This window comes from Nannobrachium achirus, assembly GCF_963921795.1.
Source record: "Nannobrachium achirus genome assembly, chromosome: 15".
Taxonomy (NCBI): Eukaryota; Metazoa; Chordata; class Actinopteri; order Myctophiformes; family Myctophidae; genus Nannobrachium; species Nannobrachium achirus.
This window is the reverse complement of record NC_137822.1, coordinates 11572455-11599188: the sequence shown is the minus strand read 5'-3', so window position 1 is coordinate 11599188 and position 26734 is coordinate 11572455. Positions and strand designations below refer to the sequence as shown.

General features: G+C 40.6%; 1 protein-coding gene across 2 annotated transcripts in view; it reads right to left on the bottom strand.

Annotated features, from left to right (window-relative positions):
* The window catches only part of sfswap (splicing factor SWAP), a 115782-nt gene extending 89884 nt beyond the window's left edge, over positions 1-25898 (bottom strand). Inside the window, exons 1-7 of one of the 2 annotated variants that reach the window (XM_080743833.1) lie at positions 25528-25898; positions 23021-23184; positions 17516-17641; positions 12859-12947; positions 6084-6306; positions 5065-5165; positions 3693-3849 (exon numbers count right to left, since the gene is read on the bottom strand). In XM_080743833.1, coding sequence (XP_080599959.1) covers positions 3693-3849; positions 5065-5165; positions 6084-6306; positions 12859-12947; positions 17516-17641; positions 23021-23184; positions 25528-25730 — 1063 coding nt within the window. In that variant the 5' untranslated portion in view covers positions 25731-25898. Of the gene's footprint in view, positions 1-3692; positions 3850-5064; positions 5166-6083; positions 6307-12858; positions 12948-17515; positions 17642-23020 lie in introns of both variants that reach the window. The other variant, XM_080743834.1, reaches the window with a different exon arrangement.
* Between the last annotated feature and the right edge of the window lie 836 nt (positions 25899-26734).

Here is a 26734-nt window from a genome sequence, read left to right as displayed (position 1 = left end):
ACTCAAGTGTATCAAATCATCCTGCTTTGATTTTTAAGAAATAAATGCATTGGAGGATCAACTGTTGTTAGGCTGCCAAAGTGTGCATCTTGATATAATAACCAAGATTTAGTGAATAGAGAGATGAAATAAAGTTGCAATGTCATTGCACATTGCGTTTGGTCAGAAACATGATGTGCAATTTCTTCGTCTAAATTGGATGGATCTTCCATGAGGTTTGGTTCAATGTCAAAATGAAATCTTCGGCCACAACTCGCCAATAGATATTCATCTCCAGTTTTGCAACTGGACACAATCCAATGTTTATAGTATCTCAAGTGGAACTGCACGGTACAGTACTAAATCTTACAGCATATAATGTATACTGTATCTTGATTAGGGCTGCAACTATCAATTATAGAAATTATTCTATCGATTACTTTTTTGGTTAATCTAACAATCGAGAATAATTTTTTATATCAATGAATCGATTAACCACTTAAGTGTTATTTTATACTTTGTCATTCAAGTGTTGTGAAAAAATAGTGCAAATAGCTGATCTGCAACACGTGTTGCAACACGTGGTGAGCATGTAGATCAGCTATTTGCACTATTTTTTCACAACTTGAGCTATTTTCACAATTTCTTTTTGTAATCGATTAATCAATGAATCAATTAAAAATGTCACTCCTGATCTTGATGGTCCCGTTTCCTTGAAATATACACTGTAGTGTACATAGAACCACACCAAAACGTTGTCTTGACGCATGTACAGTATCAATTTATGTTCATGGCATAGTGTGAAATGTGAGCCCTGTACAGACAGAACAATGAGTAATGAGAAATGAGTATGCAATATGTTCTCTTGAATTGTCGAAATCTTTCATATTTTTCTTCCTCTCTCCATGTAGTTCATTAAAATAAATCTATCATATTGGGTAAGTCAAAAGACTGGCCACAGTGGCCAGCACTCTGGAGCAGTAAATCAGCTTTGCAGTGTGTCATACTGTTGTCCAGTGTTACTACGTGGTCATAAAACATTAAACAACCACTGTTGATTTATATTATTTGGTAGCATTGGGCCAAGTTAAATTTGCAACGAGAGCAAGACTAATAGAAAGCCACAAACAAAAAAGAAAATGGTATTACCATTTATAGTGAACCACACCTCATCGTAAGTCTTGAAATACTGCAATACAGTACTAGTAATTCAGTTATCACCAGAGCCAGTTCTAACAACCTTGAGAACAACATCAATTATGATGGAAGTGAAGAGAGAAAATTCATATAAAACTATCCAATTTACTATTTAGTAAAGGGCGACTTTGAGTGCAACACTGGAGTAAGCGCCAGCCATGAACCTTTGTCAAACAACATCCATCTCCTTACAACTCCTTACAAATGCATCCGTTATTAAGAAAGTACTCTAATTGGGTAGTCGCAGCATCTGACAACTATGAGCAGACAGATTAATACCATGTAAGGGAATGGGATAAAGCCTGTTTAGATGACTTTGGGAAAGTCTTCTTGATAAAGAGCTGTAAAGCTAATAGGAACTACATTAAGTGTCACATTGAAAACATCTTGATGCTTGGCAATTCCTAGTCAAAAGAAGCCACACTTTTAGATTGTGTAATCCCACTGAGCCGTCTGCCAAGGGAGTCTTTGATGCAAATAAGTCAGGGTTTTACAGGGAACTTTTGCCACAAAAAACAATCAAAGTCTGATCTTAAGGAGCAAAGAGATTACATTGTTGGTATAATCTACTGCACTAAAATCCATGTCTGTGCCTGCTGTTGACAATGACAAGCACTGGCCATTTTAACAGCATATAGTAGCATCCCCTCTAATCTAACAAAGTAAAAAGCAAGACTTCTTCAGATGTTGCCAATTAAGACAAAACAGCCAACTCAGCTCAGGCTCTCACCGATGTTCATTTTCTCATTTTAGAGAGGAGACAAACAACAGAGACAGGACAGCGTTGACCTTTAAGAAATATGCTCCAAAGTGTTCAAAATATCAATAAAGGACATCCAGATGCCAAGCCCTCCATATCACAGCAAAGCAAACACATTCATCCTCCAAAACTTCACATTGTAATTGGTATCAATGTCATTGATTGAACCTGAACCAGAAATTGCATTTCGATTCAGTGTCAGTGGTTCTTTCTTGCAAGATGCGAGGTATAGGAACATATGGTCACTTGATACAGAGAGACTCAGGGTAGAGCCGCTGCTCCTTGGCATAGATAGGAGTTTGTTGATTTGGTTCAGGCATCTAGTAGGATTTCAAGGCACGCCCCACTGAGAAGAGACGACGGGACAGACTAAGGAGTTTGGGAGGGGGGATTATATCTCCATGCTGGCCTGGGAACGCCTTGGGATCCCCCAGATTGAGCTGCCAAATGTGGCCAAGGAAAGGAAAGTCTGAGATTTGCTGCTGAAACTGCAATTCCGGATAAGTGAACGAAGATGGATGGATTGGAATTGATGGATGCATTGATAGCCCCCCAAAATTGGAAACATTGGACAACAAGACTAATGTCTGGTGCTAGCTACACCAAACCAGACGTAAGTGGTTTGAACTTTGAACTGACCGACATTACCATTCTTTCTACATTTAAAAATAAAGACAAGTGTGTGTGTGTGTGTGTGTGTGTGTGTGTGTGTGTGTGTGTGTGTGTGTGTGTGTCTTGTATAATCACATTAGAATCAACACATTGTAAACAACAACAAAGACTTTAACATTAAATTGTATAAATCATCATAATTTCACATGATGAAGTCTAATAGCGGTGTGACTCCCTGTCCAATATCTAGTTTTCAATAGTCAATTACTGTGTGTGCCGATGTGTGAGACAAACTAAAGCCTCACAAATCTCAAAGGTGTTCAGTGGTCAAGCCACTGAATACTTCGCCAATAAGAACAAACTAGTTTTGAGGTTGAAAAAAAGTTTCATGGCAATCCAGCCACTACATTTTGAGATATCTTGTGTAAAATAGGACATTTTAGCCAAATGGAAACACTAAAGAAAGAAAGGGAATATCCGCACTCTCTGCAGTAGTTTCTTGTTTCCTATTTTTATTTCTTTAAAGCACAACAGCAGTCTCACCAGTGTAGAAGATGGTAAGATGGACCGGTTTCGGCCTGTGGCCTTCCTCAGCGTCAGTCAAAACATGACTTTCTTCCTGATATTTACCTGAATCTGCTCCCAGTAAACAAAAAGACTTTTCTACTCATCCGTCATCTCCAGACGGTTTTGTACCGACTAGGAGTTTTTTAACACTAAAGAAAGGCCACAGGGTCCATGTGAATACAGTACAGTTTTGAGATATGTTGTTTGGGACCAGATGGGAACAGATGCATATACTGAATTACTGATCAACATCAAATAGGACTAAACAATGAACCAACGCTGGTTATTAAAAAAGGGCCCAACCTAAAAAAAAGGGCCCAACCTAAGGCCAGTTGGTGAACACAAGATGTCACCTTTTATTTCTACAACTAATGTGTTCTTTGGTTGGTAGCAACCACCACCAGTTAAGCCAATCTCCTCCTCTGAAAGGGAATACGAAGGAACAAAATGAAACGGACCAGAACTAAACGCAGATGAATAAGGCCACTTCAATGCCATCATATAAATAATATATCCCTAAGGTATTGAGAGACTACCCAGCTGCTCTGACTGCTTGAAAATGAAAAACTGTACTCACCGTCAGCCGTGTATTGTACTGGCTCACTGGATACAATTGGCTCTGCCACTTCCACCGGTGTGGGCACTATGGTAGGAGAAGGAGAACCATTCCTTTCCTGTTGGGCTTTACGTACAAGCGCAGCCAGTGGATGGTCTGGGTCCATGACTTGAAGAGGCTACAACAAACACAAATAGTGGTTGGTTGGAACTTACAGATGAATGTTCTTCCTTCATTATTCAACATAAATGTACAAATAGAATACAAATAGAAGAAACACTGCGTGGGTCCGTGAATAATACAATAAACTGTAGACAGGAGAGGGTATATAGATATTAGGACAAAAAATCTAGTTCCATTCCATTGTAACCAAACAATGTGCAAAGATGAGGTGGGGAACTTAGAAAGGATCCAAGGCAGCTCTGTTCAGTTCAAAGTAGACTTTTGACATAAGCGTTTTGTGCAAATAGAATTCTCAAAAACTAAATTGAATTGCATGAAACAAGTTGAAATTGTATGTCTTTAAAGTGCTATGGGCAAGTTGTAGGTAAAAAAGAACTGGCTGGGCGCCCGCTGGCCTAGTGGTCAAGGCGCATACCACATACTAGGCTATGATGCCTGCTGGCGTCACTGGTTCGATTCCTGATCCGGACGACTTTGCCACATGTCATTCCCCATCTCTCTCCCCATTTCCTGTCAGTCTACTATCCTATCAAATAAAAGAACTGGCTTTTACAGTCGTATAATATATCGGCTTATTACAAAGAATTTTACATAGCTGGTATGTTTTAGTCGTACCAGCTCACTCGGTATCAAAAGTGATTTAACTATAATTAGCAGGGTAGTTTAATCAATTAAAGAAAAATATTAGAAACACGTCAAATCAGACCGCATCATCACTGTACGTACTGTATGTACGTAAATGCAGACACAGATTTGCTAGCAATTACTTTAAACGCTATGGAAGAGAGATCCATAGATACATTTAGAGAGTACTTAAACCCAATAAAAGACGCAATATGAATTCTTAATAGAAAATTAGTGTGGTTGGCCTGAATAGTCTCCATAGATGGCGGATAATTGTTATACGGCTCTGCCTTTAGATGAGTGCATTACATTTCTCTACAAAGACTCCAGGACTCCTTTCTTCCTGCTCTGGCAAAGATAAATGGCTTTTCTGACAGGGCAGGTGGGAGCAGAAATGGAATGTAGTAATAATAGACTGTAGTAATGGGATGGAGACTGCACTGCCTCCATTTCATAACAATGCTCTCACCACAGTCGGCAAGATATAAGTCAGGGATTTTCAGGCTGTGCTCAGTAGAAGAGCAGGCTTACTGAAAGTAATAACATTAAATGTCCTCGGAGAGATGTTCATATCCTGCTGCTTTACCTTCATCAGCTCCTCCAGACGGGAACACTTTTTCTGAGCAAACAGGCTGGGATGAAGGTAGTTGCCGTCACCGTCGTCATCTGAATCATCAGACTGTGATTCTACCGGGAGAGACAGCAAAGGAGGAAAGAAATAAAGGAGCCTTTAATAATCAGGAGTCAAGTTAATGACCCACAACATAGTTTAGTCAATTGTTATGTTCTGTAGTACAGTTCATTTACTAGTCTCTGATATGTATGTTTTAAGTGCATGATATACTGTAGTCACACATTCATACATTGATTGTTATTCAACCTAAGCCTTTGGAACATTGGGATGAACCCTCACTCATAAATGGTTCTAAATGGTCTAATCACGGGCACGGCTTGCCAAGCAAACCGTGATTATAAAACACCAACATTAAGAAAGACACATTTTAGCCCCACTAGAGGTGGAATGCCTATGTCTTTTGGTTGGTTGCTCTGTCTGTCATTCACCACTTTGCTTCCAAACAAGTTATCTTGATAATTACAGTACTTGCTGGATTGCCATAGATTTGTTGAGCACCTTCATGGTCCGCCGATTACTGATTTTAGGTGTGACCATGGCATTTCATACAGTACCACATTCAGGCCAAATTTTGCACTTGCATGACATCACAAACATCAAATGAAACTCATTGAGGGCATTCATGCACCCTGGAAGAGGAACCAAACTATTTGAGTGACCCAGTGATCTTTCCTTCACCCTCAGACCAAAGTATAAACTCTTCACACAATATACCATCTCATCATTTATTAGGCCGATAGGATTGACTTTGGTGACCCTATGGCCTTTCTTCTAGTGCCACCCATAGGCCATGTTCTAGTTCAGTGTTGCAGTATGTGACTCCAGAGGCTAGAGGGGCTTTTATACACATCTTATGTTATTGTTTGTGAGTTAGAAAAGAAAGTTAAAACAGACAAATAGAAATGTAAAAGACATGGGCCAAAACATTTACAATCAAATGTCGATTCAGTGACCGTTTTTTTAATACTCACCCTGTGACTGCTCTTTCTTGTCAGGGACAGGGTTGTATCGACCTTCCTTCATGGACTTCAAGATGTGCTTGTAGTAAGGATTTAGGTAATGGTCAAAGCTTAGGAAGTCAAACTGGGAGTTGCCAGACTGCTTGGCTTTTAACACTATTTCAAACTGCGCCCCCTGCTGAGACACGAAATTGGCTGTCCTCTCAATGATCGCATGGGTCTTTGTGGTTGCAGGCTGAAGAAGAGACAAGAATAAAAAGCAGAGAATAGTTTAAAAATAATAATTCATACTCTGATTCTTTCTGTTATATACCTCATTTGAGAGAAATAGGGTTATAATAATATCCAACGGGAATAGGACAGGGTAGCAAAACAGCCACCATCCCAGGTCCATTTTTACACGTTCAGTGGTAAATTATAGCCAATGTGCAGAAGTGAGTCGAGTCCTACTGTAAATATGCGCTATATGCCGCGATTTTCTTACATTTTAACATGGGCACATGAGTGTCCATTGTGTTTTTAATCAAATCTAATTGATTAATAGCTTGGGAAACTCAGGCCTGGCATGCAAAGACATTGATGAGAATAACTCTGGAAACTCAGGCTTGGGCAGTAAATGAGTTAACAAAATACTGAAGCCAAGCGCTGTCCTGACAATGTATCCAGGAGACACAGAGAGTGCCACCTCAGGAGTGTTACCGGTAGAGTAACATAAACCAGGACTGCCTTAATAGTTTTTATACAATGTTCAGAAGGTGGTGAGAGAATAGGACATTTGCGCAGCTCGATCTTACTGACAGGGGATGAACTCGAGTCATACCGTTTCAACAAACACTTGGATCACCATAGCTAGCTGGAGAAATAACATGTTTCTCAATAATATACACAAGACTGATTAGGCCACCAGTGGATATTAAGTATTCCTGCGGAAATATAATCGTGGCGATGGCTCTAATGAATGTACAGCAGTAAACATGAAAAAGATATTTCATGAACAATAGATCCTGCACACTGCTCTTGCTCAGCAGCCTCTGCTTTTATATAAATCGACAGACGTTTCGGTCCCACCAGACCTTCATCAAGAGTGTCTTATACATTCTAATGAATGTACAAAATGAGAGCACAGTGGGATATGTTTCATTTGAAATTGCATTAATTTAATTCATGAAGGCTGTAAAATGCTTCAATGCTGTTGTAGGTGTTCAGTGACATATCAAACAGTATGTAAAGACTGTGGGTAACCAGCTGTCAGAGCTGTTCAAGACCAGTTGTTCTCAAATTTCTTCAAGTCAAGGTCAAGGAACTCCAGATAAATATGTATTTGTCCACGGACCCTCATCTGAAAACATTTTGTCCTAGGGTTTCAAAACAGATGTACTGTATGTAGGTATAAAAAGGGTTACACCAGTTTTGATGCTATAAACCAATTTTGCTGGGGAACCCCCCTCAAGGGTCCTTCCTTGAGAGGGGTTCCCCAGCAAAATCCGCTACCTTAGACCTTCATTTCAGTATTGATTTGGTATGAATTGTAAAGCCATGTAAAGTTTCAAACTTTAGATGGTTGCTGTAGCACTGCCAACAGGACTATGTTGTCAGTTGCGTAAGCTTGGCGTAGGGCTGGACTTACAGTTGTGCAAAGCATTTTTTTTTTAGCTGCCTGGACTAATTCAAATTGAATTAATACTCCTGATTTTACTGAGCCACTGGGTTTTATCAAGAATGCAAACGTTTTAAAGGAGGGAGGATACATGTATGCACTCTGATATATACAATGATTAAAGATTGAGGGCTCTATTAGTACCAGCTCTTATGCCTTAACTTAAAGGCCTGTCCATACTAACTCCGAGGCTCCGACCACCAAACCTTTCGTCATAAAGATCCGGTACAACTACAAAATGACTTCACTCACATCTTCTGAAAAGCATTACGCCGAATTAGAGTTTGGAAAGCTGCACGTCGGAACTCTCAGACGAAAAGTGTGTGGTCGAAGACAGTATGGACAGGCCTTTAAGTTAAGGCATAAGAGCTGGTACTTAAGACAATCAAATGCAGCCCTGAGACTGTAGAGACTGAAGAAGATTAAAGGTTAAAGCTCATTTTAATATTCATAAAATGTAGCTGTATTCTGACCTTCGCTTCATATGATAAAATATGTATTCCTAGTGGACCTAGTGGGTCTGCAGAACATTGTCTCTGTACAGTTATGCAACCTACAGATGTGCATAGTTGAGCCAAGGCTGTCTGTGTTCAGCTACACATTGTTGTGGCTTTTACAGCACCCCTGGTGAAAACATTAGCAGACAGAGTGACATACACACTGCATACACAGACTGACAAACAGGGAGGGATTTACAATAGCTTTGCACTGACGCTTTGCAACGGTTCAACGAAAAGGCTCAAGGCACAACACTGGAGGAAAAAAAATATATATAATATAATTAGCACACAACTAGGCCAGGTTGCTGTTGATTGTCAGTGTGAAAGGGATGCTCAGGAAAAACTTCTTCGTACAAGAGCTAGATATGTCTAAGAACAGCAGCCATCTCACAATAAGGCCGTAAGTATATACAGTATTTATTTTGTATTGGTTATTTATTATTTTAAGTGCCCAACCCTCATGGGTTTATAAGACACCATTTTACCCTTGCAGCATGTTTATATTCACATAATACATACAATTTACAGCTCAGAATTATACAGAGTGTCCTGTCTTCTTCGCCAAGCTTGAAAAATAATTGTGTGTGAAAAGCACTCCCATGTGGGGCACTAATGTTCACAATGTTGAAATCACTTAAAAAAAAACACACACATGGGATGGAAATCAGCAGAACCAGAAATGATCCAATCCATTATTCATTATTTCTCCCGCTGTGTGCCTTACATTAAATACCTTGAGAAGGAGGAGCAACACTCAAAATAATGCACATTTCTCACCAAGATGAAAAACCCATGATGAATAATAGATAATATCCTTTACAGAAGCTGCTTCTGAACTGGTTATGAATGCAGGGGCAAGAGACCAATACTTGCTAAAAATGTTGACGTTTGATTTGAAAGAGTGTCATCGTGTGTATTGGATTTCTAAGAGTCGGTCTAACTGAGTGTTTTGTCAGAGTGATTGTTAATTGGGGTGTGTTAACTGCTGTGTGCTCTCCCTCATACCTCTCGGCAAAAGGGGTATTCTGTCCCTCTCTATTCTATGGTGGAGATGGTTGATTTCATTTGGACGTGTGTTTCAAGCTGAGCTGAGCCCCTATTACATAGGACGCCTAGGGCAAACACAGACTCCATATTTGCTTTAACAACTGTTTTACATTGTCTAATCAATCATTTATGTTGGAAGAGGAAAAAGTATGCAGGCTTTTTTTTCTTCTTTTTTTTTCTTACCCCCTGGTGTGTCACATTCGATATCACAAATGCACCATATCATATGGGGACAAAACTCACAACAGGAACTGTATCCACTATTACAACTAAAAGGAGGTCTGCATCTTATCAATCCATTCATCAGAAACGAGTGCATTCCATAGAGTAAATAGAGTCCATAGAGAATGTGCTTGTAAAAAACAAGCACATTCGTAGAGTGCCTGAAAGCAGCTTTCTCTCACACACACACACACACACACACACACACACACACACACACACACACACACACACACACACACACACACACACACACACACACACACACACACACACACACACACACACACACACACACACACACACACACACACACACACACACACACACACACACACACACACACACACTCTCCATCTCCCCCCCACCTCCCGAAGCAATATTACAACTATCCAAACTGATGACAATAATTGTTTTGGGATTGCTAGCAATTATGATGAAAAACAATGGGGCTGGGGGGGATTTACAAATAGACGAGTCTGATTATAAAAACATTTGAATTACTTCCAACAAATTCTCTTTTACTTTGGATTGAAAATAAATATTTACAGCATGTTGTAATCGCGCGCGCAGAGTTTGTAAATCGTCTTTCCAGTTCACACATCTATTATGGGGGCAAATACGAGTAAAAGATGCACTGTAGAAAAGTGTACATGTAGATTCTTTGGTCTCTTTATTTCCTCTTCCCCTTTAACTCACTTACTGCCAATTTAAAATGCCCCTCGAGTGGCACTAGTGCCAGAAGCCTCCATAGACTCCCATGTAATTTATAGTGCACAGATCATGCACGCCCATGCACAGATCATGCACCATGTTTGTGCAGGCTGTTCACAGCTTTCAAACAAAAAAAAAAGATTGGAAATCCGTTCAGGCATTCATGATTTATCAGCCATAATGTTTTCTTCAGATGTAAACAAAAATGGCTGCCATGTTTGAAAGATGGGGTTGTATGGGGGGTGGAACATGCAAAATCGCGATTGAAATCATGTTTACTAGATTTAATTGGGTCCAAAAAGGTAGGCAATACCATTTATTCATCAAAAAATATCCAATAAATTGCTTAAAAATTGCCGATCGACTTAAAAGTCGCTCGGCAGAGAGTCTCCTAGTCGTTCTGAAAGTCGACCAGCAGGCAAGAAGTTAAGCCCATATCTTGGAAAGCCCATATATGGACATACTGTGTCAGTCTCATGTGGTCTATGATGTCAGACATCTATGATGTCAGCCATCTCCATATTTGGGAAAAGTTGAATTTTTAATTTAAAGTCAATGGAGAAAATGTATTCATCATTTATCATCATTTGACATATGGCCCAAGTGCGCCACCAAAACGATGGATGGATGGATGGATGGATGGATGGAATAAATTCAAACTAGTCTAATTAGTGTGGTTGCCCCTGCAGGGCAACCAGACTATTTGACAAAATACAGAGCTGATACTGACATTGTGACTATTGTGGGGATGATTGTTGCTGCTGTAAAATAAATATGCAAAACAGAGTAGAAATGTATTCTGAAAGCACCGATAGTCATCGCCAAATTATTATCAAATTGTCGACAATAGTCGAGGTATTTGCCAATGAGACCCTATAGCATCCGCTAAATCACATTATACGTGCATAATTGTCATACTTTGTGTGTGATTTATTACACCTCTTTCATTCACCTGCATAAGAGAGTTTGCAGCAGTGTGGGGCATCAATCCAAGCTAACTAGATTTGGCTAATTGCACCCATGTTAATTTAGGCTGGGTGAACGAAAATACTACAAGACTAAATGATAATATTATTATTCTGACATTATACAACAAGAGGTGAGTAGCATGCATATTATTTATGAAGGTATTTCATATTAAATAACATAAAGACATCCCATCTCCATTCCATCTTAAATATTTAATAACCTGCAAAAAATATATGAGTATGGCTTCTTCTCATGCATGCAGTAGGCATATGAAAGTGAAGGACACGGTCAGACAGGGGCTATCATCTCTAGACAGTCTAGAGGGACGATTGTTTGATACAAGGCCTGTGGCTCCACTGCACACAAACTAACTGCTCGCTGAAAAACTGCAATAGCCTTAATAATAACCTGTGACAGGTTTGATGCATTTTCAAATTACTTTTAAATCTAGGAAGCAGAATTGCAGGGCAATAGGAAAAAAACGTACAGAAGACGTATATTTATCACATACTTGTTACTTTGCATATGCCATCTGCTGCTGATGAATAATTGATAGTCTAATTTCTGGTGCCGTTTCAATTTTTTGTAGTAAAGAAACATATTGCAGGAGCAATTACATTCACATTTTCCAATCTTGTCACTTTTGCATTACACAGAGGGCATTCGTATATAGATTTACCACAAAATGTAACTAAGTGTTGTGCAAATATAACCAGATTCCTTTGGGAGAGAAAAGAATAACCCTCCTAGATGTATCAAACTGGATTAGACAGCTAAACTGCTTTCAATAAAAAAAAAATAGGATGATTCTACTAGAGAGGGGCAATCTCTATGCTAGCACACGTTGTGCTTTTTCATTTAGAGCAAATCTACAAGCTGTCAGTTCATACATGAATGGTGAAACAGCATCGGTAGTAACACCACTAGATACCTATAAATACTGCAGATGTTTAACATTTCACTACCCACCAAAGCCATTTACATGCCATTTATATTATCCTATTGTACTGTATATCACCCCCTTCACAGTGTTTTTAAATGATAAAGCTACACATTACACAAACAATACAAACAGTTGTATGGATGTATGGAACACAAGTATACATTCCTGATTCTGTAGTCCCAATTGTATTCTTTTATATATTTCAACTATGTGGATATTATAGGCAATGTATAAACATCTCACAGCCGTGGTATTACCTGGTATGGGATAGTAAAGTATTTCTTGTTCATAATTCGTATATAAACAAATTCTATGGGATTGTCCAAGTGTGTTGGAAGCACCCATTGAAGCTCTGCTTCATTTGCCTGGTTAATAAACCACGGTAGTGGTGTTGTAGTACGGTCTGGCACCGATCCATTGAGATTCTATTTCCTTAAACAGCTTCAAGGGTTTGCCAATCAGGGTTGTATGCTTGGGGCACGTGGTGTCTGTAAGCTTGGGGCACGTGGTTTGGGGCAAACCCCAGAAATGAAAGCTCTTCCTGAAATCCCAGACTCTCTTCCCAAAACGAAGTGTGTGATAGAGGCTGGCAACGCCAGGCAACTGCTTCATGTTTGTTGCACACTTTAATTGTGAGTCTTGCAAGCTGCAGACCAGTTGGGCCTCCACAGCAGCATAAGTGGGGAAAATGCAGATAAATAAAAAGCCAGACACCAATAGGATGAGAACACTCACCAGTTCAACGTCAGGAGGAATGGCCAGTCCTGGCGGTGCTACATAGGGTTCCTCAGCACCGTCCCCCTGCTCTGCTCCCTCTTCTTCTGCTGTGCATTTGGTGATAGCGGAGGGAAAGAATGGAAGAGAACAAAAGTGTGAAATTCACCCTGCAGTTGTTCATAACATGGCAAACAAACAAACTCCCTGTGATCACCAGCTGTTCCGGCCAAACAGCCAGCAGCGTTCAAAAAGTTTCACTTTTAGTTTTTTTTCCAAGAGGAGTCAGTCAGTAACATAGCCTAGTTGTTCACATAACATAATATACTGTATATGTGCAGTACAAAACGTACAGTTTATTTTCCTTCATCCAACATCTGTATGTGTGAAAGGTCAACCGGGACGAGGCTAACATTTATTTCAGGGTATCGCTGTGGTGGAGGTCTGCAAACAGATTCAGGAGGCACACCCATTTATCGCACATACAATATGCCAGCTATGGAGCAAAGCTGCCATTTCCGTTGCGCCCTCATTAAGCTTAATGGATGCAGTTTCATTACGCTACTTTAATCTGGTGCCTGACATGTGGCCAGGTCATTCTGTAGATCCATCAATCGAATAAGGCTCCTAGTGAGGAAAAGAAAACGACCCGTTTCATCTAGGCTTTCCATCTAGACCAGGAGGAGGAACCTATTGACATATTGTTTTGTTTTCCCGGCAGAGCCCTGGAAACTAAAGAACAAATAAGTACAAAAACAGAACAACTGTAAGAATCCGGAGAGATTAAACCGTTACTTGCTCAATTAGAGACGTTTTTAAAAAAGGATAATGATTTTGATGATCATAAGGCATACTGTATATGCCTCATGATTCTTGCACATTATGACACTGCTGCTAAATATATCATACCGGTCTTAAGAGGATGATCGTACCGTACCTGCCCTTTAGTCTTACCTGTACTTGTGTGTACTGTGTTGTTGTTTTGTTATTATCTTGCTATATTGTACTGTTGGTCTCTTGATATTTGGACTGACTGACAGTGTTCCTATGAATTTTCCCTCAAAGGACATTTCGCTATTTTCTTAGATTTTGTCTGGTCTTGGTTCTGTGATGTGGTTTATTTGTGGTCTGTCCATTTCTCACAGTGTGTACGTGTATACACTAAACTCTAGTGTACAGCTAGAAAGACTAAAATCTTGCAATCACAAAAAAATTTACAGTATCTATCTAGTGGCATTTTTATTTACCATTTTATTCTTTACAGCTGAACCATACTGAAGCTCAGTCAGGTGAGAAAACATACTGAACTTCTCTTAAAATGAATTGAAGTCTTCTCACTGTTAAGGTCTTTGCACACTGCTGCGTTTTTTCGGGCCGAATATCGGAGCAAGTTTCGGAGCACGTAAATACAAAAATGAACCTCACCTTATGTCAATCACGTTTGCACACTGCCGTTTTGTATTTATTTTCGGACCAGGGTTGATTTTTTTTTTTCTTTTAGATTTTCACAACTGTTGCTCTCTCTTTCTTTCCTCTCTCTCTGGCCTCCGGATCTAGGATTTCCAAAACCCAACGAAAAAACACAGTGCAGTGTGCAACCAGCATTGGACCTATCCTAGAGACACCTACTCATAGCTACCTGAGCGCTGGCTGTAACAAAGCATTGCCACCAATGAGACCGAGTGTCCTCATCTATAATTTAAAGCTCCAGCTGACAATGTGTGCACATGCTGGCTAGTCGAGAAGCTGGCGGGCTGAGCAAAGGACGGCTTGGCTAGTCTGAGAGAAGTAGTGACATGGGACATGGACAAACATGCAGTTTTGGCAGTTGCAGTGACTGCTCTGATATATGGGCCTGGTCCTGTGGCTATGTCAGCACCCCGATGTCTGTGATAAATTATAGGACCATAATGAGCAATGAAAACCCTACAGAGCAAGAGATGGAGATACCGGGCAAGACAATACAGTACCATGATTTACATACAACCAGTGATCCAAGCGTTACGCCCATGTTATCATCGAGAAGGAGTATACAGTAACTATTCCATAAATATGCTTCACTTATGGCAAGATAGCAGAGGTCTGAAAGCTCTACAGACCCCTCAAAGTCCCAAAAGAACAAGGACAAGTGTCAATAAATAATTCATGACAGCATGATGCTGTCCTAACATGGTGTTTAGATCATAAAATCTGATGAACCATATAATATCTGAACTGAAACAGACAAGACTCCCTCCAGGAGACAAGACCAGGGCTGCTTGTCTTTCCAGTGCAACTTACATGTCCAGGGTTAGATTTGCTGGGGGGATGGGAATTCATGCCTCTGCTTTTAACTCATTCCCAGCCAAAAATGTGAAAGTTTGTTAGTAGTTTGATTGAGTAGTATGAGTTAATATCCTCCATCATGGTCATTTATTGTCATCACCGGTAGGGATATACTAACGCTGGTGTCCCTATTTTATGCGAATCCTACGTATATTAAAATTGTACACAGACACGTACAACGGGTATTGCGTAACCGACTTGCATCGTTCCGACATGCGTGATCCGGCCAAGCCCAGTGGGCAACAAAAACTGCCAACATCACGACGGAGCAAATGTACCCAGCGCAAAGGAGCTGTGCCAAATATTCCTTTTCAACCAAGGAACAGGAAAACCACATATTTAGCTCCCAAAATAGCAGCAAACTACCGATGCATAAAACTATAAGGACATTGTCTTGTATTATTGTTCCCTATCACTAGCAACAAATCTATATCTATTCAAATCTAAAAACAAAGTGGTTTTAGTGCTCATGCCCCTTTATGGCACACTCTGTTGCATAAGACTATTATCCTACCAAGAATTGGGAAAGTAGGCTAGTGATATATAACTTTCTCTAATATGAATTTTGAATTGTTCCCTGCTTTCTAGCAGCGCCAGCTGGAGCAGTAAGCCTTGGCTTGGTGGTGTATTCTTTCGGCTGGTAAGCCAATATTTATACCAATTATGCTTTTAGTTCCTTATTTAACAGCCACCAGCATTACACTGGCTCATCATTAAACATACCCGCCCTCCTTAATTGAATATTGATGCCAGTTTGGCAGTCCCCAGCCAGTTAACAAGGTTATTCCAAAATTCTACACAAAGTCAAATGAGTATGCATGTGTATCTGACTGTGTGTACAAACAGGAACTCAGTAGTGTCTATCTATGAACCAAATTCAGAGTTCAATGGTGGTTAGAGGTCAACGCATAGCAACGTCCAACTGCTTGTAACATGGTAGAAACGTTCTCTTGCGGAGTATTTGCGAAGCAAATGAGGGGCAGTGAAAACCTGACATATCACTGGTAATAAAAACACACTGACACAAGGAATTAAAAATCACATTTTGCAGATTACACAGAACACAGGCAATTTCAGTTATGTGCAGGATCTACCAGGTACACTTCTTGACAGCCAGACCTATTTTAGATGTGTGCACTATGCAAAGTATAGTCCTATCGGCAATTATTTGACATAAAGATGCTGAGCAGTTAGGCAGCCACTGTGTTCCAACTCCAAATGTTTTAATAGCTATAAACAAAACAAAGCCAAAGTCATAATTTATCCTAATATACTGTATTTGTGTGAACATTGTAATTTCCAATTATTCAGTAATAAGAACTGGTAACATGTCCCCATAAGAAGTTAGTCATGTCATGATACTCCATTATTCTACACATTATAAAAAAGAAGAAAAAAAAAGAAAATGCTGCACTTTTTTTTACAAAATATCACTCACATCAGTAATAATGGGTGGGCTAAGAATCTCCCAAATCTGACCCAGAAATCTGGCATTGGTGATTGGTCAGGTCAAAAGATTTGTCTCCAATCTCTCCATACAGCCTGTCACAGTGGACGCACCATAATGATGGTAATGACAGTCCTTTATTATGTGAAAAGTTATAATCCACACTCATAATGTCAGGTATAGGAGTATTTTTTTTATGAAAATAGCAGCAGCAGCAGGCATACAAACAGACGCGTTTCGGCTAGGCTGTCATCAGTGTTAACACTGATGACTCCTATACCTGACATTATGAGTGCGGATTATAACTTTTCACTTGATTATACTTTGAATCTGCACCCGGAACCCCCTCAGACCGCTTACTATAATCGAGTTGAGCTGACCTGTCCCTGCATGGAGAAAGTCCTTTATTATGTCCCTTCCCTACCCACCTCTCCCATCACATCACATGCCCCAGACAGACATGGAGGGCATTTCTTTTGTAATCCAACCCTCTGGTTATAGTTTATATTGTGTTTTATTTTGTTTGTAATAAATTATTTGGTGGCGAATCTTGATTGTACGCTTTATTAATGTTGCGGCCTTTGCCTTCTCTTTTCAATTTGTTATTAAGACCTGGCCTTGTGAGCTGTAACAGTCAGCAAGGGTGTCACAATCTGCACTTTTAAAATGATTTATATTCCCACATCATCACACTCTTTGAATACTCCCAAACAAGTCAAAAGAACGTTTTGATCTGATACGGCCTTCTTCAGGTACCGACTCTGCAGTTTGAGTGAGTGAAGTGAGTGAGTGAAGTGAGTGAGTGAGTGAGTGAGTGAGTGAGTGAGTGAGTGAGTGAGTGAGTGAGTGAGTGAGTGAAGTGAGTGAGTGAGTGAAGTGAGTGAGTGAGTGAGTGCGTTCTCTTACCATGCTCCCTGTCCTCATCCTCAGTGGGCTGGGTTGGGTCATAATATTCAGCGCTGTATTTGAAGGCCACTGCGTTATAGGTGCCTTCATCAGCTAGAGCTTCACTGAGGCGCTTGTACTCCTCCTCTGATGTGAAACGGAAAGAAAAATGATTAACCTCAACATCAGTCATCATTTTGTTTAACACACATTTAGTTCAGCATCATTCAAATAATACAGCTAGCCCCTGAAAACCTTCTCATCTACTGTATCAGTCATCAATGTTAATTCAGATTCATTAGAATTAGAGATCATACAATACATTCTTTGCATATAACTCTGGATCTATTCTATAAGTTGGACAGACACTAAATATGAGGACAACAGACACATAACGGCTGCTTTTCTTCTGACAACCCCCTTTCAATTGAAATTCATGACAAACTATCAAGCAAGGGCAAAATTCGGCCAAGCTCCATTAATATTTCTAATGTTTCTCTGCTGTCCCCTCCAATGGACAGATGGGTAATAGCCTGAGTGAATGGGGTCAAGCCACCAAATTCAAGGGCAAACCAGGTTGGGGCTGAATGTAGCGTGCGTGTGTGTGATACTGATACACACAATACAAATCACAAGACACCCTCTCACTCATCAATTGTACTTAGAGGCCCAATACGGGATTGCTTTTTAGTTCACTGCAATTGACCCAAACTAACTATTAAGAGCAGTGGGCAGTGACCTAGCGGCATTCGGCACCAAACTGGAGACTTTCCATTTCCCACTCGGCCACTTTATACGTCCCGCAATAAAGGATTGCCCGATGGCCTAGGCATGAAAAAAGAAGTATGGGCAAATTAAATGTGTCTGTCTACTCTACTATAGACTTGCCAGGTCGGCTACCAAATGAGTACTTTCATACATTTTTCCCATTTCTTTATCGATGTCTCCTGTCAGTTGCAGGTTGCCGCTGTCTGCTTTGGCTGAACATCACTGCATCCTTCTGCATCCAGAATGTGACCAAAATGAGTGCGAGTTCCAACTTCACACGTCTGCATGTTCAACATCAATGTGCGTAGTTGATTAAACGCATGCATGATGATGATGGAATAATTGAAAACGACATCACAAAACAAGTTCTGTCCTTCCAGCCGGGACTCTGACAGTCATCCAGGAATTCACAGAGCCATATTTACATTTGTAAGTTACGTTGAAACATTGACATTGGCAGTCGTGCTGCCAGAAGTGGGTTTAAGCCCTGTGAGGCGCACCCGAGCAGGCAGAAGCTGAGTGATTGGCAAGGCGAGTTGCCTGCTTCTACTGACTCAGCGGCATCCCCATTGCATACCGATAGGGTGGGAATCTGTTCTGATCATTCCCTCAGCATCAACTTGGTACGTGAAAGAGAGGAAATAACCAGTGTATTTCTACAGTGCAGTTCCATGTTCTAAAAAACGTCCAACTCTGAACCCTCGACATCCAGTTTGCATACCAACACCAACATAATATGATTAACAGTCTTTTTGGAGCTGTGTGGAACACAAGCTCCCTATACGTGGCCGTGTGTGTGGGTCTCCGTCCGTCCGTCCGTCCGTCCGTCCGTCCGTCCGTCCGTGTCTGTATGTAGCCTAAACTTCGGCACGCTACTAGTCCCGCACCATTTACGCCACCCCCGCAATATATACATCAAAACGTGCGGCTCGGCCGGGAATGGTGTGCTAGTAACTTTCTTTCCGCCTTACAATGGCGACATAATCGGCAAAAAACGACGCTGAATTGTCCCCATTGACTTATAATGGGACAATGCAAGACATCACATTCAAGTATTTTTCTCTCGCAAAGCATAGGAGCTACAGTTTCAAACCTCGGAGAGGAGATTCATAATGATTTTAAGAATTAATCGAAAAATAATTACATCACTCGGCCTCATGGTGGCGCTATAACGGCTCACTTTGCGTTTTGCCCCGTAACTCTTGAGCCGTAGATCGGAAAATTTAAATTCTTTTTTCCCTGGATTCCTTGGGTCAAGACGCATCTCCCCATATAGGCCACGCCCATTTGCGCCAGGATAGATTTTCCGCCATCTTGAATTTTCTCCAAAACACACTTTTTGCTCCTTTTCCTACATATTTTCTTCAAATGTCACAAAAATCGGTACACATGATCCTGGGTGACCAGAGAGGTGCTGTTGAGTCTAGCCTGCCCTGAGCATCAACTGCAATACACACACACACACACACACACACACACACACACACACACACACACACACACACACACAGCTCCACTTCGAACAGAGGTTCGATTTTTTAGTGTATATACTACTAACTACACACACACAAAAAGTTTTGCGGGTGCAGATAGTGGATAGGTTAAAAGGGTAGTTATGCACAATGCACATTTCTACACCCTCCCCGGACCAACAGTGGGTGGTGTTGGCAGTGACAGGGACTATATACACACTGGGGGGAATTGGCATTGCCACTAAAGTGGAGAGAACAACAAAAACTGTAAAAATAAAAAATAAAGTTGAACTTTTCTCAACTCTTGGAAGCGTTCCACTCTGCCAAAGAAAAAGCAGCTCAAGGCTTTTTAGAGGGCGTATATGGCTTCTTTGTGATTTGCGGCTGCCCCCCATCGGGTTTGAGAGTAATAAAGGCAGTGTTGGTTGAGAAAACATGCTATGTGTGAGTACTCTCCATCATCATCATTTTTTTGCTCTAACTTAAGTCAGAATTCTCAGATTTCTCACTGTAACCATGTCTGATATGAATAACAATTACATTCTCAGAATGCGTGAGAATGTGCTGGTGGAGCATGTTCTGTAGTGTGGTGGACAGATTTCAGTTGTGTTACATTGATTTCACAATATTTTGATTTGTATCTATATTTAAGACATCTCCCATGGAGATGCACGGATATTCCTGCACCACTGCTATATTACCTTATGTGCAATATAAACAAGGCAAATAATGCCATGTATAAAATACAGGAAGATGAAAATTCTGATTTTGTCCAAAACCGGCAAGACAGTACACATTATGGATCTCAAATTTTTCTGATTACATTCCAATTGGCTATGACTGACTTCCAAAGTTTGTGCCGGGTCCGTTTTACAAAATAAACCAATCGTGAGCTGATTTGATCTGCCCCAAATTGTAATCACACGTTAAGGGGAATCTAAACAACACAGACCCAATGTGGCGCTTCTAAAGTCTAAACAATGCAGAGCAACTTTACTTCCATGCTACAAAATACAAATCACTGTTTGTTGTAGCAGAAACATGATTTTGTTCACCAGATTAGGCCCAAATACTCTCGTGCATCATGTGACAACGACAAGCTCTTCATACTCCATCTCATTTGCCAGTATTTAGATTTACAAAACTGCGGCCGGACCCTACCTCGTTAAAACGACATACTTTAATGTAACGCAACATCTAATCATCCGATTCATCCCCAAATTGATTTTTCACTTCTGTCTTATAAACTGTTTGTCCAAGACTCCCTGCAGCTTCCTCATGTCCTGACGGCAGCACCCAACCACTGACACAGTCCTGTGTAGGCAACATGTTGGCTACTCCCACCTCCTGGCAGAGATCTGCGCTCTGAAGAGTGCACTTTGAGTTTTTTAATTTGTTTGTTTTTCATTTTCTATCCTGTATCTTTATAGTCAGACAACTTAGAGTAAACTTTTTTTATATCATTTGTTGTGGTCTGTCTTTTAAATGCACAAACCACACCAAGTCAAATCCCTTGTATGAGCAAATAGCTACTTGGCAAAACAAATTATTCCAATTCAGAAGACCATGCCTGAATAAACAAGCTGGGTTTACTTTTTTCATGTACTGTATGACCCCTAACTAGAAATATGCCTATTATACGGATGTTGAGCAGCCGTTACACAGCAAAATCCTTGGTGTTCATTTAACTGTGAAGGGTGTACAAATGGAACCAAAGGAACATCGGTCCATATGTACACTCTTAATAACAGAGTTAAATGAACACTAAGGCTTTGACTGTGTAGAGAGAAAATAACCAGTATATTTCTGCAGTTTAATGAAAAATGCAAACAGTGCACTGCGCATATATCAAATAGAGATAGAAAAAAGCATGCTTTTGCATCCAGTGTGCATGCGGAGTGTACTACACATAACAGACACACAAACAAAATGTTGCGCAGTGAGAGGTGGATAGGTTCAAAAAGAAGTTACTACGATGCACATTTAATTTCCCCAACAACGACCCATCACTGTGGGGATTCCACACTGTCATATGTCAAGTCTATCGGAGACACTGTGGTTGTCTACACAATACGCCCTCCCCAAACTAACAGTGGAGGTTGGCAAAAAGAGCAAATCCAAAAGTTTGGAGTTTAACTTTTCTAAACCTTTGGATGTCCTCGGCTCTGCCAAAAACAAGCAGCTTAAGGCTTTTAGAGAGTGTATATGCCTTCTTTGTGATTTTGCGTCTGCTTCCCATCGGGTTTGAAGACAACAAAGGCAAGGCATTGGGGGTTGGAAAAAATGCTAAGTGAGTACATTACATTACCCAGTAGTACTCTCCATCATTATTACCTTTTTTTTACACTGCAACCAAGACTGTCTGATTTGAATGCCAATAGAATTCCCAGGATGCGATCAAAGTAACTATAGCAATTTAGCATAACTTTTGCAAATTCAGTCAACTAGCTGCCTCAAAAATGAAATTGCTAAGCATGGACATGTTATGTTATGTTATGTTATGTTAACAGAGGCAGACGTTTTGTTTTGTGAGTTACACAAATAGGGTTTTGCTAATTCCAATGACATGCACAGCATGCCTTTCCTTAACTCAGTCGGTGCCATATTTAAAGTGGGATGACCTCTTATATTGCCGGTTCGCCAACAAAGGGTTAAGAAAATAGTGTGCACGCTGGTGCACACATTCATGCACAGATCATGCACTATGCATGTGCATGCTTTTCACAGCTTTCAAACAAAAAAATCCGCTTGGAAATCCGTTCAGGCATTCAGGAGAAAGGAGCCCTTATGTTTTCTTCAAATGTAAACAAACATGGCTGCCATGTTTGAAAGATGGGGTTGGTATGGGGGTTAAACATGCAATTTCGCGATCGCGATCATGCCTAGTACACTGTTGGAGGTCCAAAAAATTTTTTTTTCAAATTTTTTTTTTTTATTATTTAAAAAAAAAAAGACGTTCAGAAGACGTCTGGCAGGGAGGTCCATAGTGAAAAATACGTTTTAAAGACGTTTTTATCATAGAAACATATTTTTTGGCAGGGTATGAGTTAAAAGACCTTAAATTTAGCTTTTTAGTTTTTTCAGGTAATGTGATCATTCTTTTGAGCCAAACCACAATTTCAGTTTCCCCAAATCTCATGGGACAAACCTACAACAGCTTCTGAAGGTTCTCCCCTGGACAAAATATGTAAAATATTTATCAAATAACATAAATCATTTTTGCTCTGTGCAGCACACAAATTAACTAAGGATCTACTCAGTGTGTCTGATTAAACAGCCCGCCAACCTTGTCTGGCCTCTTCATCCAAAAGGTCAGCGTGCATGGCCAGGTATCTCTCCTCATCACAAAGTGCCTCGATCCTGTCCTCCTCTTCTGACAGCTGGTATGATGTGTTCCATGACCCACTGTCATAATCTGAGAGGTCATGTAAGTGACCACGGCCATCGTATCTGTTGGATGAACAGCAGGATTAGACACTGGAAGCTGACAGAGCGTTCAACACAACAAGGACCTACTTACCACATTGAGGGAGAAACCTAAAACCAAGAGTTTTTAAACATCAGCAAAACGTTCTACCACTGTGGCATGTTTCTGCCATGCGGGAAAGTTAGACATAAAGTAAAAAGACACTGGCAGCATAACAATTACCTGAACAGGCCTAATAAAAAAATACAATGTTGCCTAGATTGATTACTGGTGCTGTTTCATTCTTTTTCTCACGAGTTCCTAACAAATTGAGAACCCTAAAATCGACAAAAAGGCAAAAAAAGAAAGCAACTCGCCTCTTACCTTACAGGGTTCAATTGCCCCCCAAAAACACCCATCATTACTTCTACATCTGCAAAAAGAGTTACATTCACACAAACCCGAGCACATAAATACCTATCCGTAAGAACCCAAACGGACGACATTTTCCTGCGTTCGTTCCTCTACGCCACCTTTTCCGTCCCACTTTCTTCATGGAGAGAAAGAATTGGGGGTGCTGGGTTTGGCATTCGGGGTCTGTCAGGACCCCTTAGCCTACCTTTGCTGGGGAAAGAACTGGGTTATGTGATAAGAGACACAGATACATAAGCTGCACAAACAAAACAGGAGTCAGGTCAATGCAGATGCAGGTGGCTCAGCAAATTGGCTTTGAAGGAGCCAATCCCTCCAGTAGAGTGGAATTAGAAATTGAGCTTTTCCAACAAGTAGCTAGTCAGCTATTTTCTATTGCTCATGTGGCAACAGGGCACTACACCGATACCTAGAGGGAGCTGACAGCAGATGCTTTCAATACAGCTCTCACACTAAGCCACCTTATCTGCATCAAGACTTAAAAGCAGCACTATGTAACTTTCTTCTTCTACCCTGTACCCGGATTTGAACCCGGTTTCCTGCGCAAGTGCTGAATTCATATCTTTACCATTGAGCTAATAGAGCCGACATGCTTAATCTGGGGATACATTTAATTCTTTGACCACCAGGTACATATTTTGGGGTCAGATCCTCCTGTCATTGTGTCTAGGTACGTCTAACCGTTGACACCATCTAAAGTTTCTCAGAAGACTAAAGCAGGGAGACAAAATATACTCTACCAGATACAGATTGGACAAAATTACATTTTATTCATTTAAGAAAAAAAGTTACATAGAGAGGCTTTAAGGTTATAGAGAGAATTTGCTCTGGTCTTTATTGGAGTTGCTTTTGTATTAACAATGCTTCTGTAATGTTAAGGGCTGAAAGATTCCAGAGGAAATTCTTCCAAGACGCCATGCCAAGATGCAAGTCCCCTTTTCAAGGCTAAAACATTGACAGCACATTAAGGAACAGAAGAAGAAACTAATTAATATATGCCCATTTCTAGTCTGAAGTTGAACTGACACTTGGGTCGGGTGGCACTGCATGGGCAGTCAGATCATATTACACCAGTGTTTCTCAAAGTTGATTCCAGGGACTCTGTGGGTTCCTTTAGGGCAGGGGTCTTCAACAGGGGGTCCGGGACCCCTAGGGGGTCCTCAGAGTTACTACAGGGGGTCCTCCAAATCTTTGAGTGATAGAAACCTTTTTTACATTAACCACCTGAACCCAAGCGTCCATGTTCTGAGAACTGTAGCCAAAAATAGCAGATCTACAAGCTCACAACGCCTCGCAGAGCTTGTAGATCGGCTATTTTCTTAGTTTATTAAGTATTGACAGTTCAAGTGAATAAGTAAATATCTGAAAACACAAATTGACGTGAATCCAAAATAGACTGATGATTGTGCTGTGACTGTCAAATGATGAAACTATATGGAATCTATGGAAAGGTTGTGGGGGTCCCTGCTTCATCTCTCTCTCAACTAAGGGGTCCTTGGCCTGAAAACGTTGAAGACCCCTGCTTTAGGGGGCCTAAATTGACCCATACAAGTCTGTAACTCTGACGGTGTGGAAATGGAACCAAATGAACCCGTCAGGGAGACCTTGAAATGTGAAAGTTTGAGAAACACTGTATTGCACCGCCACCACCATAGCCAAAATGTCTGGAGTTATCAGGAATGTGCATCTTAGCATGCTGGTCTGAGTTCTATTAGCTACGGAATGTGTTTGTCATTCATGTTCATGACGACATCCAAGGACATGTTAGTGTTGGCTATAACATGGAAAAGATATTCGCCGTCGGCCAGCAAAATTAGGCCTTTATTGTTTGTTTCTCCTTCTGCGAAAGTATAACTCGTGGCGTGGAATTTTCTTTTGGATCACTTTAAAAAAAAAAAGGCAACAACTGAACTTGGGGTTAAGATAACGATTCCTTTTAAGTTTGTTCAACCGACCTATCAATCATGATGTTCTTGTCCCCCATCCATGGGATGAGATGTTTGCCCTGTTCGTGGAAAAGGGCCTTTTCGTTGTCTCTGAACACCTTGCAGGCGTAGCCGAACACCAAGAGGTCGGCATATTTATCACTGTCGCTCACGTCCTTCTTGGCCGGTTTGTTGTTGTGGTCCCTGCTCTTTCCCGCTCCGCGGCGATGCATCCCGACTTGTTTGGCGTGTGGGGGGAACAAAATAAACTCACTTGACGAATTAGCACGCCGACAGAAAGGGGAGATATTTCCTCTGGAGAATACAGCACGTTAGACATCCAAAAAAGGCTCAGAAATCCGTAATATTCCTTGGCAAAGCAAAATTCCTAGCCAACACTGGCAGCCATGTTGGAAAAGCAAGTAAGTGTGCTGTCGATTCGAATACGCAGTTACGCGATATCATTTATGATCATTATGAGTTGTTTTCAGGGTTGTTTTCTCCCATAAAAAATACGTTGTATTTAATCACTATAAATGCGTCGGCTTCTTTTTTATTTGATGGTACAGAAGGCGAAGTTTTGTCCACAGAGGTGTTTTGAGATTTTGTCGAATGTGCTGTTCTGAACCCCGCAGGAGTGAGACTACACGGCTGATGCGTTGCCAGATTTGGCAAGAGAAGCAAGCGATCAGGTATCCGAAAACAAGTGGAAAAGAACCACGCACACGCAGCTCACTTTTGATCTTTTTTTTTTTTTTTTTTTTTTTTTTCACAAATCTTGTGTTTGGGGACAGACAAGAGTGATCTCCATATTTTGAAATTATTTTGTCAAATAATCTCTAATAGTAGCCTACCCTTGGCCTAGATTGTCCAAAAGCCCATATAGTCTAGTAAATCTAGGGAAAAAATACACTCAGGTTGGACAACATTTTATTATTTAGTTTTTCAACTGATTCTGACAGGAAATTAGGTCTACTAGCCAGGATAAAAAATCTACCATAATCTGCTCACTGCAAATACCCACAGTGGCCAAATCAAGTTGGGCTCCCATCGACTTTCTATACAGGAGGAAAATACCCAGAAAAAATCTGCTTTAAGTAGGATGTGAGGGGTCTAATTAGGGGTTTGTCATGATGCTGAATCCATTGCAAGCATTTGTTTTGCACAAAAAACATTCTTGGGCTAAAAATGGCCCCAGAAAATGATGGTTTAGTGATGAAAAGTGATGAGTCATCAC